General features: G+C 39.8%; 1 protein-coding gene across 6 annotated transcripts in view; it reads right to left on the bottom strand.

The window, feature by feature from the left end:
* Window positions 1–1,316: 1,316 nt before the first annotated feature.
* Window positions 1,317–13,526, bottom strand: part of CNTNAP2 (contactin associated protein 2) — a 1,978,697-nt gene continuing 1,966,487 nt past the window's right edge. For all 6 annotated transcript variants that reach the window (XM_077850275.1, XM_077850276.1, XM_077850277.1 and 3 more), the window contains 2 exons: window positions 10,310–10,390; window positions 1,317–6,551 (listed from right to left, as the gene is read on the bottom strand). In XM_077850275.1, coding sequence (XP_077706401.1) covers window positions 6,352–6,551; window positions 10,310–10,390 — 281 coding nt within the window. In that variant the 3' untranslated portion in view covers window positions 1,317–6,351. The remainder of the gene's footprint in view (window positions 6,552–10,309; window positions 10,391–13,526) is intronic.

Below are 13,526 nucleotides of genomic sequence, written 5' to 3'. Positions count from 1 at the left end.
GAAATTAATGGAAAGACCATGCAAATGTGATCCAGGTAGAAAGATTGTATTCCCTTCCTGGTCCTCTATAGGCGTGCTGGGTGTGTTTGTGAGGGTCGGGGAGGGTTGTGGTAGAGAGGGACCATCAGGCACAAGGATTGTTTAGCTCAGGCTTCACTGAATTCATGGTTTTCAGAGTGACCGAGGATGAGTGAGTGTGACCTAATGATGACTCATAAACCACTTGTCAAGAGTTCACTTTCTGCACGGGTTCACCCAACCCCTTTCTCAAAAGATACCACAATTATTTCCTCTTTTCTGTGTTCTGGTAGGCCCATCCTGCCATGTCATGGTTGACAAAGAGCAAAATCTCCCCCTGCAATTCTCCTTTCAGCCTCCTCTGCTTCTCTATCCCCCATTCGTTCAGAAGATCCTGCCTTGGGCCAAATGAAGTCACTGTCCTCCTAAAAATTACGGATCTCCTCATCTACCAGGAATGGAGGTAAACCTGCTGTGGCTCGCACATTCTTGGTGGCGATGCTAAGGCCCCAAATGCCTGCTCACCCTTTTGAAATTTGTTGTGAGTTTTCATAAGTACTGGCTTTCTTTACTCAGGGGACCTGTTAGCATTTCCCTCCACCTGTTGGGTCACACCTGTGAAGCAGGATCATTACCAAGAACCTTACGGCGTAACTTCCTAGAAGACTTCAGCGTCCTGGCCATAGGCCGGCCTTGAGAACTACTAAAGAGCAGAGAGGTTGGGCTTTTAACTGGACTCCTCATACTTATTTCGTGTACATTTAAATGCTTCCCTGAGAATTGATTAAAAGGAAATGGCTTCCAACGTTAACTGAAGACCAGCAAGTGGGAGTAATAACTAAGGGCCCCGGCACTTAATGCATGGGGAGCGCATTCAGAAAGACGCACACCTCCGGACACGCTGTAAACCTCTGATGTCTAGTTGACTGGCCTGAATCCATTTGTCCATTATCCTGGCATTCCTCCCTCAGTCCAGACAAGGCTCAGAATGTATTCTGAACATCACTTAACTCTGCCCGCATTTTTATCAAGCTCTGTGTAAATTAATCCAAAACACGAAGCCAATATCCGTCACGCTACTTTAGGAAGGCAGGGAGAGGGGTGTATGTGTGTGTGTGTGTGTGGCCAGAGGAGATTCACGATGGATGAAGGTTCATCCATTGAAGACCCGTCCGTGAGGGGTGACTGCGTCTGCAACTTTGGGGAACCGATGTATATTTCAGTGCTTGGAACTTTCTTCACTCGAGGTTGAAAATTGCTTCCAAGAGAACCAAGCGGAACAAACCACCAAAGATCACTTTTTAGGATAATTAAAACTATTTTGGATTTTTTATTTATCAATCTGGTTTCTAATATAATTTCAGTTAAATGAAAGACATTCACAAAGAATATTAGGCATACATACATAGTTTCCTTCTTTCATTCTATTTTACATGCTGTTGCTTTTAGAGAGTGAACTTTTGTGTCATTTCACAGGGTGGAATCCTAATTGACTTTACAGAAAGAATACTTAGCCCAGCTTTTCAGAACCCTGACCTCCGCAGTCACCATGCTCACTGAAAAAAATGTAAAAACCCAACCGAACTTAAGAATCAGTAGCATCTGAATGGTTTCTTGGCCTACTCAAGAGGATGTCTTCATAGCCATGTCAGAAGCCAGCAGCTGCTGTTTAAAATAAACTGACACTTGGAAATGTTGCAGACCGTCTGCGTAGACCTGCTCTTAAAGCACATTTCCATCTGGAAAGTGAACTTGTACGTGCGCATTGGATATTAATTCCTGCATGCTCAGGTATCTTTCCCACCTTCTGCCAGTCTTTGCTCCACGGGAGATGATCCACTTTTTAGCATGGTTTCACTATTTCTTCGACAATGAATTTTGCATACCACTGGTATCTGGAAAATACCGCTGTGAAAGAAATCTATTCTAAAGTTATCAACATTATCATGCAGGGTATGTGTAGTGTAGGCACAGTGCTGCTAGGCTATGTGAAAAAATCAAATTTGTTTCTCATGTTGTCTTATGTATAAGCCAGCCCAGTGGTACTGGGGCCATGTGTGAGCCCTGAGTCACATCTGGGTGGGAACTTAGGACTTTGTGCAGGTGAAGTTCTGATTTCTCTGGCCTTTGGCTGGTGCATCTCCCAGGGTTGACAGGTTAGCTCTCAGACAGTCCAGCTGATTAATAATTTAGCAGTTGTACAGCAATGCCTCCTAACCCTGCACACTCCTGGATGTGGCCACATTGTTTCTATGGTGTGACAGAACCACAGGCCAGGAAGTAAGTCTTCCAGTAGGCTCCGTTGACTTGGGCCTTTGTATGTGGGTGTCACAGTGTGCTGCAGTCAAGAGCCAATGGCACCTCCCAGTTGTCCTATTAAGTAGGCAAAAGAGCTGTATTTTAAACATGGGGCAAAGAGGGACCGAGATTCAGCAGCTTGACCAAGATCACATAGCAAGTCAGGGAGAGAGAAGGGATTAGGACTCTCTCCGCTGATTCTCAGGGTCCACTCTCACCACAACATCACTTTAAACATGGCACCCATTGGTTTTAGCCCAAATCAGCTAGACGCGCTGCTTGTTTCCCCTCTGTTTCAACAGGGGTTGGTTCCACTGCCACTAGTAATTTAGGACCTATTTTTGGCCGGTTAACTGGAATTCAATTTAATAGTAACTGCCGCCTCTCTTTTTGAAAACTGCTTGACAAGATGATGAAGAGGAAACAATATTAAGGGGTTTCAATCAGGTGCTAATTGTTTGGAGGCACAGAGAGACCATTAGTGTTTACACTACACAAGAAAGGAGAGGGAGAAAAAGAGCAAGTGGGAGGAGGGAAGAGAACAGATCCTGTTACAGAAGGAAATAAAAGTTTCTTCTGGACAAATGCTGACAGCGCGTTTTCATATCTGGCAGCTACTTTGTCTTTCGGTGCTTCCTACAGCTATGTCTGGGTACCCAGCTTTCTGGTGGCATCTGGGGGCTGCTCCAAGGACATTCAGCAATAATATAAGATCTACTCTTTGGCTCATGCCAATTCTTTTTCCTATGCCTCTGAGGCCCTGCTCCTGGTGGTGAAGGATGCTTGTTGAGCAAATGCAGGGCAACAGGAGATTGTCCACTAGAGGCACTCCAAACCCTTCTTCTTAATAAAAACGTCTATAGAACAAGTCTCTCTCTCTTTCTCTCTTTTTGAGCAGTTGGTTGAAAGTCACAAGGGCAAACATAGCCTTCTGGATTATGAAGGGTCAGAGAAGAATTTGCCAATACAACTTCTCACCTCCCGAGCTACCTTCCTTGTGCTCTAGGGAATCCGTTACTTTGAGTGCTGAGAATGGCACCCATCTTGCTTTCAAAGTCCTGCTCCTACCTTCTCAAAACACAGATGCTTGCCTTAACCACAGAGGATGTTTCCTGCACAAACCACCCTAAGTCAAGCCATTAGCTTTCCCTGGAACGTTAGAGCAGCCTCTTGCTTCTAAGAGTTTTTCCTTTTGTTTTTGCTTAGTCTGTTCTTATTATTTAAAGAGGCTACCGTCAGCCTCTTTGTACTTGATTGATAATGTACTGGGCTAGAAGAGGTCAAGGTTGTGCGGGATGTGATCGACAAAGCAAGATCAGACACTGAGCTTGGGTCAGTGTCCTGAATTTTCAAGGGAAGGAGCTGGAAAAATAAAGAGATGCTTCCTTATCTTCACATAAATTACTTACCATTAAGAATGTGCTGGATGCCTTCATAGATCCATTTAGGACTTTTGGTGAAGACTATAATTCCAAAGAGAAGCCGAAGATTTCCAGCGCTCCCTTGGCACTTAACTAAGTTACTTAATACCTCATCCACCTTCTGGTGTCTTGTCTACTGGCTGGACTGTAGCCCCCTTGAAGGGCAGAGACTGTGTCATATCCTATGTCTTAATGACAGTGACACAGGAGACTCACTGATCCCTGCGGTCATTCCAGTGCCCTAGAATTTGCAAATTTAGTGAGAGATGTTTTGAGTTATACTTTTTACCTTCTGTGGCAGGAGAATGGGAAGAAGAGAGTGAAGAGAGCGGGTGAGAACGTTTTAGTGTCAGGGGCTGTTCTGGATTGTTTTAACCCCTTAATCATTTTGGGAAGAAAGGGAAAGTGCAGAGACAATGCATAAAAAAAAATCAAGCTATCACGGGAAATGCAAGAAATAATAAATTTCCACCTGGCATTATTTGTTAGTTGTAAAAGTAAGACCTATAAAACAGGTTTGAAAAATCTGACATGTTCCTACTAAACATAATGTTTAAAAACTCCTTCTGGTAATTTGGCAATATGTGAAAGAACCCTTAATGGTAGTCCTCTCGGTTAAATAAATTGCCTTGGTTTTGAATATGTCATTTGTAATGTTCTATTGTTCTGTTTAGTCATACCACATACTTTTCATTTAACAATGTATATCATGGAATAATAACCAAGACCTTTTGAAGTTAAGGGTATTCATGATAGTGCCTGAGGTCAGCAACTGTAAAAGGGCATTAGGATTCCCTTCTGTTCTGTTCTGTTACCTTGACTCTAATGGGAATTCACAGGTTCAGTGTCTCCTCTGGAATGTGTGCTGTACTGGTGCAATGTGCCACTGGCAACTCTAGATAACATTTTTCATCACCCAACAAGGTGAGATCCTTCAGTAACTTGGGCATACTGAGAATCTTGAAAAAAAAAAAAAAAAAAACCTAACACACTAGAACTTCCATTTCATTGAGGCACATTATCCAAAACATAGCAACAATACCTTTTAACCTCATCTAACTCCCTTCCAGGAGGAGAAGGAAAAAAGGGATCCTTTTTAATTCCTCAAAATGCTGAAGTCTGAAAAAAACATCTTCGAAGTACTGATTAAGAGCCTCAACTGTAATGATCATAAATGGTGGTCATTCTAGAAATAACTTTTGTGTAATTAAAAAAAATAAATGAAATTAGTTTTTGGATGCTCCAATAGGAGCTGTGTCCCATATGTTTGCATACGAAGTCAATTATTTTTAAATAAAAGGAGTTATTTGTTAGGATAAGTTGGTCAAGATTCCGGATTGGATTGAGGTGCGACCAAACACATGTCCGTCCTCTGAGAAGCAACAATCAGGTATCAGGTTTGTGCTGAACCTCAGGTTCAAATGTATCTACCAAAGAAATCTCTGAATTGTCGCAGTGTGTCTATTTAGGGTGGAACAGTATATGGAGTAGATGATGTGAAATATGGCAGTGTTTTCCATATGATTCAGAGGAAAGCAATGATGATAGTAACCATACTTGGCTTTATTGTGGTATGTCCATTCAGAGGACCTAGTCTGCTAGGGTTTTGTCACAGGGGCTTAAAACTAGAGATTTAAAGCAAAATAAGAAGAGCAACCTAATTGATGCATTCACTAGAAAGTGCCCATACTCTTGCTACAACTAGAAAAGAAACAGAGCAAACAAGGCATAATGTCTAGCTCTAATTCCCCACTGGGGTGCCTACACACAGACAATGTAACCGAACATGTTGCAGGTAAAGCAGAGGAGAAATCTTTTGTAACAGCTGATCACCACTCGATTATAGCTGACAGTCACAGATAATGGCTAGGTCTAAGACTACACACAAGGAACAGTATTAGATGGTAGAATTTGAGGAAAGATAAATCCAACAATCCCAGTATGAAACCACTTCCCTTGGTTCTTAATGCTTCTCTCTGTTGGTTATGTTGTTACACAACGGGTGCCATATGCTCTCTTCCTTCAGCTGCTTCAGGAGAACTCTCAGAATTGGCAGAGATTGAGGTCTCTTTGAAAACTGGCAAATGACAGGTTCTCTTTGCCCCTTCCTTTCCTTTTCCAATTTACAGGACACCAAAAGAAATACTGTATGAACACGAACTAGTTACTACGATAGCCCATTAAAAATCGACTATACGCAAAAGGAAGAGAATGCTGGAGGCCATGTGCATCAGCTTTTCTCAAGAAAAAATATCCACATTCTAAGGGCTCTTAAAAATGTAGAAAACTTGCCCTGTTACCATGGGTTTTTAGAACACCTCTAAACACACACAAAATAAGACGGTATTACCTACAAATTGCAACCATTTCTTAAACTCTAAAAGCATTTTTTGTATTATTTTGAATTGATATAGAAGGGGAAACTCAGCTATAAAGAAATATTAAAAAGTATTTTTTGTGGCGATCAGTCTCCAGAATTTTCTGTTGCTTGCCTCCCCCAATTTGTGCTGATATTTTAAGGATGTGCTCAAGAGTATGAAGTAGGGTGCTTCTGTCTCTTTCCCTCCTCCCTAGTGACTAGCTCCTCCCTCTCCCAGAGCCAAATAGCCACCCCTCAGATGAGCCATTCCTTTTTGCTCTCATCAATGGTCTCTGTGAAATTGGGGTCGTTGTTCATGATGGCAGCATCCGCGCTCTCTGCTGACTCTGCTCCCTTTGCTTCGTTGGTGTGGTAGGTGCCCTTGTGGCGGAACATGTAGCGGATGAGGAAAACCAAGGTGCAGAGAATGGTGAAAATCACCACAGCAATGACACCTGGTGGAGACAGAAGGACTGGAGATTAAACAGACCTTATAGTCATCATCCCTCCAACACTGCTTTCCCCGCAGAGTACACGGTTCTCTCAAACACCACCCTCCCCCATACAAAACCACAAAACTCCAAAACAATGGCAATAAAAATGGACAAGACTGAAGGGAAATTAGACCAATTCACAATTATATGTGGAGATTTTAATGCTCTTCTCTCAGAAATTGATAGTTAAACAGAAGAGGAGGAAATACTGCTTAATTCATTTTTTATAAGGCCAGCATTATCCTGATACCAAAACCAGACAAACATCCCAAGAAAACAAAACTACAGAGCAATAGTCCTCTTTAACAAAATTTTAGCAAATCAAGTCGAGCAATGTGTGGAAAAGAATATATTATGGTGAAGTGGTGTGAATTCTAGGAACAAAAGATCAGTTTAACATTAAAAAAATAAAGTGATGGGGCAGCCCGGGTGGCTCAGTGGTTTAGCGCCACCTTCAGCCCAGGGCCTGATCCTGGGGTCCCAGGATCGAGTTCCGCGACGGGTTCCCTGCATGGAGCCTGCTTTTCCCTCTGCCTGTGTCTCGACGCCCCCCTTTCTCTCTCTCTCCCTGTGTGTCTCATGAATAAATAAATAAAATCTTAAAAAAAAAATAAAGTGATGTAATTTACCACATTAAAGAAATACAGGAGAAAAAGCATAGGACAAACTTCAACCTCTATTCATTATGAAGCTTCTCAGAAAGATCAATAGAAAGGAACTTTCTCAACCTGATAAAGGGCATCTATGAGAAACCTAGAGTTAATATCTTACTCAATATTAAAAGAATAAACATATTTTCTCTAAAATATGGAACGATGGAAGAATGTCAACTCTCTTAAAGTACTGGAAGACATGCCCAGTGCAATAAAACAAATACAATAGAAATAAAAAGTGCAGATTGAGAAGAAGGAAAAATTTTCTTTATTCTCAGGTGACATGATTATCTATGTAGAAAATCCTAAGAAATATGTTAAAAAAAAAAAAGTTTTTAGAACTGACAGTAAATTTAACAAGGTCACAGGATAGAACATCAATATATAAAAATCAATTGTGTTTTTATATACTAGCAAGAAATACTTGGAAAATATTAAAAATAATAAGGTAATAAAAAATTTTAAAGTAATAAAATTATGCCATTTATAATAAAACAAGCTGAACAGAGTTGTTCAAGGCTGTGTACTCAAAACCATAAAACTAACTGAGAGAAATTAAAGATGTCAACAAATGGATGGATAGACCATATTTAAGAACTGAGGTACCCAATATTTTTAGATGACCATTTATAGATCTAATGCAATTCCAATGAAAATTCCAGCAATTTTTTTAAATGAAATGTATAAGTTGATTCTAAATTTTATATTGCAATGCAAAGGACCTAGAATAGCCAATATAATTTTGAAAAACAAAAAAGAAGTAACTGGAGAATGTATGTTGCCATCTCTAGACTTAATATATTAAGGTAAAACAATAAAGCAAGCATGATACTGGGTAAAGAAATATGTTATATATTATATACATATCTCCATAAAATAGGATAGAGTCCAGAAAACAGACAGACACATATATGGTCCATTGATTTTTGGCAAAAGTGCTAAGGAAATTTGGAAAATATAGTCTTTTCAAGAAATGGTCTTGGAATAACTAGATATTCATTTGGGAAATAATGGTTTTGGCCTTTATCCCACGTTATGTACTGGTGCTAATCCAAAGTGATTATAGACTCAGTAACAGAAACCAAAGCTATAAAGTTCTAGAAGAAAACATAGGAGAAAATCTTCACAACTTTGAGCAGGCATATTTTTAAGATAAAATTTTTAAAAAATCACAAACTATAAAAAGATTTGAAAAATTGGACTTGATCAAAATTTAAATCTCTTGCTTTTAAAAAAACACCACTAAGAAAATGAAAAGGCATGTCACAGACTGGGAGAAAATATTTATAATACATATGTCTGAAAAGGACTATTTAGATTATAAAAAACTGTTATAACTCAAAAGAAATCAAACAATCCAGTTAAAATAGGGTGAAAGAGTTTGAAACAGGCACTTCACAAAAGATCTGCAGAAGGCAACAAGCGCATGAAAGGATGCTCAAAAGGTTAGTCATCAGATAATTGCACACTAAAACCACAATGAGGCACCACTACTCATCCATAGAGCGGCTAAAATTAAGAAGACTGAAAATACCAAGTGCTGATAAGATTGTGGAGCAAACCTGATCTCTTAGATATTAATTATGAGGATATAAAGAGGTTCAACCATTTCAGAAACCTGCATGGCAATTTCTTACAAAGTTTAATATCCATTTTTTTCTGGAACACCCAGCAACTGCACTCCTAGGGATTACCAAAAAGAAATGAAAACTTATGTTCACATAAGACTTCAACAAGAATATCCATAGCAACTTTATTCAAAATAGCTCAAATCTGGAAACAAACTAAACAGCAACAGGCAAGTAGATAAAACAAATCATAGTACGTTCATAAAAAAGAATACAAGTCAGCAATAAAACACACTATTGATGCACGCAGCAATGTGGATAGATCTCAGAAACACTATGTTGAGCAAAAGAAGGAAGTCACAACAGATGACATCTATATGATTCCATTTGTATGTCATTCTAAACGAAATAAAAGTAATCTGCATGGCAAAGAGCCAATCCGAGGTTAACCTTGGTTGGGGATGGAGTGGGGGAAAGGATGGATTCTCAAAGGACACAGAGCTTTCTGTGGATGGAAATGTTCTATATCTTGATTGTGGTGGTGGTTATGGGTGTGTCATTGACCCGTTCCATTTGAGTAAGTGCATATTATACTTCAATAAAGTTGACCTTAAAAAAGCAAAGCAAAGCAAAACAAAACAAAACAAAACAAAACAAAACAAAAAAACAATGAGGATAGGGACCTTGATAAAATTATGCCACAATTTTGGACAATGTGATTTAAGCAGCATTTTGAATGTAATCTAGTTTTATAGTCACATATATTTCTTAGATATGGGATTTTTCTAGGGATTTTTCAATCCCTAGGTGTTCCAGAAAGTGGATATTAAACTTTGTAAGAAATTGCCATGCAGGTTTCTCCACGTGTAAAAGAAACATACTGGCTAAGCCAAGGGGATGGGCTAGGTTTAAAGTCCTTGATATGTTTATGATATTGGCTACACTCAGACGTTCAGGAAACATCTTTATAAACTAAGAGAGAAGGTGCAGGCAGAGAAGAAGGCAGTGGGCAACAGGGCTCTCAATACTGACCCAGATAGGAGGGACTGTGTTAGGAGAGTTAAATCATTCTGCAGCTGTCCATGGTGAGAAAGAAGGTGGGAATATTTTAGATACTCTGGCTTATTAATTTTCTGATGAGTTTTATTAAGACAACTGAAACCAGACCAGCATAAGCTATCCTGAGCCATTTGGGAGGTAAGGGAATCAGAATGAAAAAGAGAGGTGATGTCCTACCTGCCTGCTCTGGTGCTGGCTAGCTCAGCACCACCTCCTCTTTTTTATAGTTCAGCATTAATAAGCAGGCAGATTGCATTCATCACAGTGTCTTCACATCCATATGTCACAATCTTAAGTCATACTTAAATAGCAAAATGAATCAAGTAAAAATCTAGATGACTGGTTGTTTTTTTTTTTTTTTTAGACTATGATTTTATTGAAAATTATTACTTTCCACAGGTAAGTAGCTACAAGAAAGCCTGTTCTATACATCACCCACCTCCAATGATAGCCGAGTTTCTGTTGACTCCATTTCTTATAGCTTGGCCTTGTCCTGGATTATATGGAAAATCAGCACTGGCTGCAGAGGAAGAAATGAAAAAGTCAAGTAAGTGTAAGAGTCAAGGACACCATAATCCCCCAGAATGTGATGCATATATATATATATATTTTTTAAGTAGGCTCCACACCCAACATGGGGCTTGATGCTCTACTAACTGAGTCTGCCAGGGACCCTGATGCATATTTCTTCATATAACTCTTCAACACTTCCTGTTTTCCCAGATGAGATCTCTGTTTCAGACAGACCCATCTTATTATTGTTTCCACAAGATCACAGCACCTCCACCCCCAATTTTTGCTGTTCTCCCTCCATGAGGCCCAGAGAAACATTATAAATCCTTTGGAGGAATATTAGAGAATCTTAGAACAATCTGAACCAGCCTACTCCAGCTCCACTGACAGGCAGGCTTATGTGCTAGAATATTTTTTCTTATGTTTGGCTGAAATCTGCCTCCTACTCACTTTTATCCCATGCACAACTGGCAACATTGACTATTTTTTCAGGGGTTTTTATTTTTTTTTATTTTTTAATTTTTTAAATTAATTTATTTTTTTAAATTTTTATTTATTTATGATAGTCACACACAGAGAGAGACAGAGAAAGAGAGAAAGAGGCAGAGACATAGGCAGAGGGAGAAGCAGGCTCCATGCACCGGGAACCCGACATGGGATTCGATCCCGGGTCTCCAGGATCGCGCCCTGGGCCAAAGGCAGGCGCTAAACCGCTGCGCCACCCAGGGATCCCTTCAGGGGTTTTTACAGCTTATAGCATTAGCTTAAAAAGTAATCATTTCTTTAAATTAATATTTTACATGGTTCTAATAAAACATAGTACATGTCAGGCATTTGTAAGGAGTAAAATTTCCTAAGAGTTGAGAATAATATAAACTGCCTAAGGAGATGTTTATTTCCTTCCCTATTCTAAAAAAAATAAGAACCAGTTGTATTAAATTTCAATCTTATCTAAGATAGTTTTCAAGTAGACAAAAGCCAAATAGATCCTGAAGTCTTTCTATAGGTCAGCAGAGTATCTGTCATCATCCACACAAGCCAATTCAGCTTCAAAATGATTTCACATTCGTTGGACTTCTGTTTTAGAAGTTAAGGTTTAAGGCAAATATTCCAACAGAAGCAGCTTCTCCTTCAGCAGATTACCTTAGTCTAGTCAGAACCATGGTCACTGGATGGCATCAATTAGATATTTTTTAAAAATTTAAAGCAGTTGTTTGGCACAATTCAACATGTACACACTGAGGAAACAGGTTTGTGTTACAATTCAAGGCCAAGCTCACTGAGGGCTTGGGTTTTCCAAGGCTCATCCTTAAGCTCTAGATTTCCAAGGATTCTCAGACAATGATAAAAAGTAGGTAGATCCTTTCCTCTCCTTTTCCCTAGGAAATAGGGCAACCAAATAGAGAGACCAGATTCTACTAGCAAATGTGATTTAACTCTCTTTGACTTGATATTCTTACTGAAGACCGGGAAAATTATGCTTTTCTGGACATATCATGTTCCAAATCAGCTTGGCCATCGGTGCCCTTCAGACCTGTCAATTTGAGTAAACAGACAAATGAAAGAGAACTTAACTCTGAACCCTTGGGAGTTTTCATATTACCCTAACTCCTTAACTTGTGAATATGGAAGAGACCTTTTGGTATTACGTGCTTATTTTAACTGGTCCAATCCTAAATCTAGGGAGACAGGGAAAGGGGCAGAACCAGTGTAAAGTACAGTGCAATCAGTGCCCTTCCCCTGCCCTTCAGGACTTTCTGGGGTAGACAGCATGGACCAGTATTCAAATTCCTAAGTATCAGCCCAAGAATGCAATGATCTTGCATTACAGGCTCATCACCTGACGCTAAGGGGGATCATAAAATTATCTTGAGTGAATAAAAATGGCTTACGTAAAACAAATAATGTTTTTTAGAAACCTTGGTTTCTTCTTTAAGCCTGAGTTTTCTCTTGAGAGAAGTAGATGTGACAAATAAATTTATTCAGGCATTTGACGTATCTTTCCTGAATGCCTAATATATGTCAGGTACCATTCTAAGTGCTGGGGATACACAGTGAACAATAAAAATGATGGAAATTGTTATTAATGAGAACGTCCCATGCCCCATTGAAGAGTTTGGTTTACATAGTCAAAACACTCATCTGAGGCATGGATGTGGTTATAGCTATGACCCTATATATTTACAATAAATTGCCTAAAATTGCTTTGTAGTTGCCGTGTTGTAACTCATACACTCATAGGGCACAGTAAGATCTGGTTATCAAAGCAATAATTCCCTGACATAAACCATCCTTCTGAGATGTAATCACCCTTCTCTGGACACGATTTAGTCCACGTCCTTCTAGAAAGTCATCAAGCTTATAAGTGGCCTCACTGGGACTGGAAATCAGGCAGGATTAATTCGAGTCAATCGTCTTCCCCGTCCTCCCTTTTGAGGGCTGGGAAGAGACAGCCAGGTGAGGAAGTCCCAGGGTTCAGACAGTTTAGCTCGGGCAGGTCCTATGGGAGGAGGGGCCTTTTTTAGGGGCTAGGGGAGAGAAATCTGTTTTGCCTTGGATATACTCAGTTTGAGGTGCCTATGAGACACCCAGATGGAGATATCTTCTGGACACTTGATATTTTATGAGGGGCTCATATTTCTCATCTCCTTTTGATAACCACAGAAACCTCCTCACCACTTTTAAATAATAAGAACCTTCAGAATATATTAAGCACGGAGACATAAAATTACAGCAGCAATTTTGCTATTATTCCATTGTGTGATATTCATCATACTATGAAACGGTTTGCTTTTCTACTCCGGGTGATGTGGATGGTAAAACGTGGTGCAGTTTCTCTCTGCTTCAAAACCTACTTTATGGCTTTGCATCCTGGGCCACAAAACTTGAGAGAAACACAGGTATTTAGAGATACTGATACGCTTCTCTCTGGTTCCCTCAAAGTTATTGACATAAACAGTAGTGGCAGGTGTGGATATGACCTGAGATGACCCAAGGTGAACAAGAGCTAGAAGAGAACATTGAAAAATATCCCAGGATTGCCTTTGGTATAAAATCTGAACTCCTTGGTAGGGGGGGAGAGAGAGGCCACCTTTGAGCTGAATTTCTCTCCTGCTTCTTCCCTGCCAGGACCACTTTTCCAA

Source organism: Canis aureus, chromosome 15, assembly GCF_053574225.1.
Source record: "Canis aureus isolate CA01 chromosome 15, VMU_Caureus_v.1.0, whole genome shotgun sequence".
NCBI lineage: Eukaryota > Metazoa > Chordata > Mammalia > Carnivora > Canidae > Canis > Canis aureus.
The sequence above is the reverse complement of the archived record's forward strand: the minus strand, read 5'-3'. Positions and strand labels throughout refer to the sequence as shown.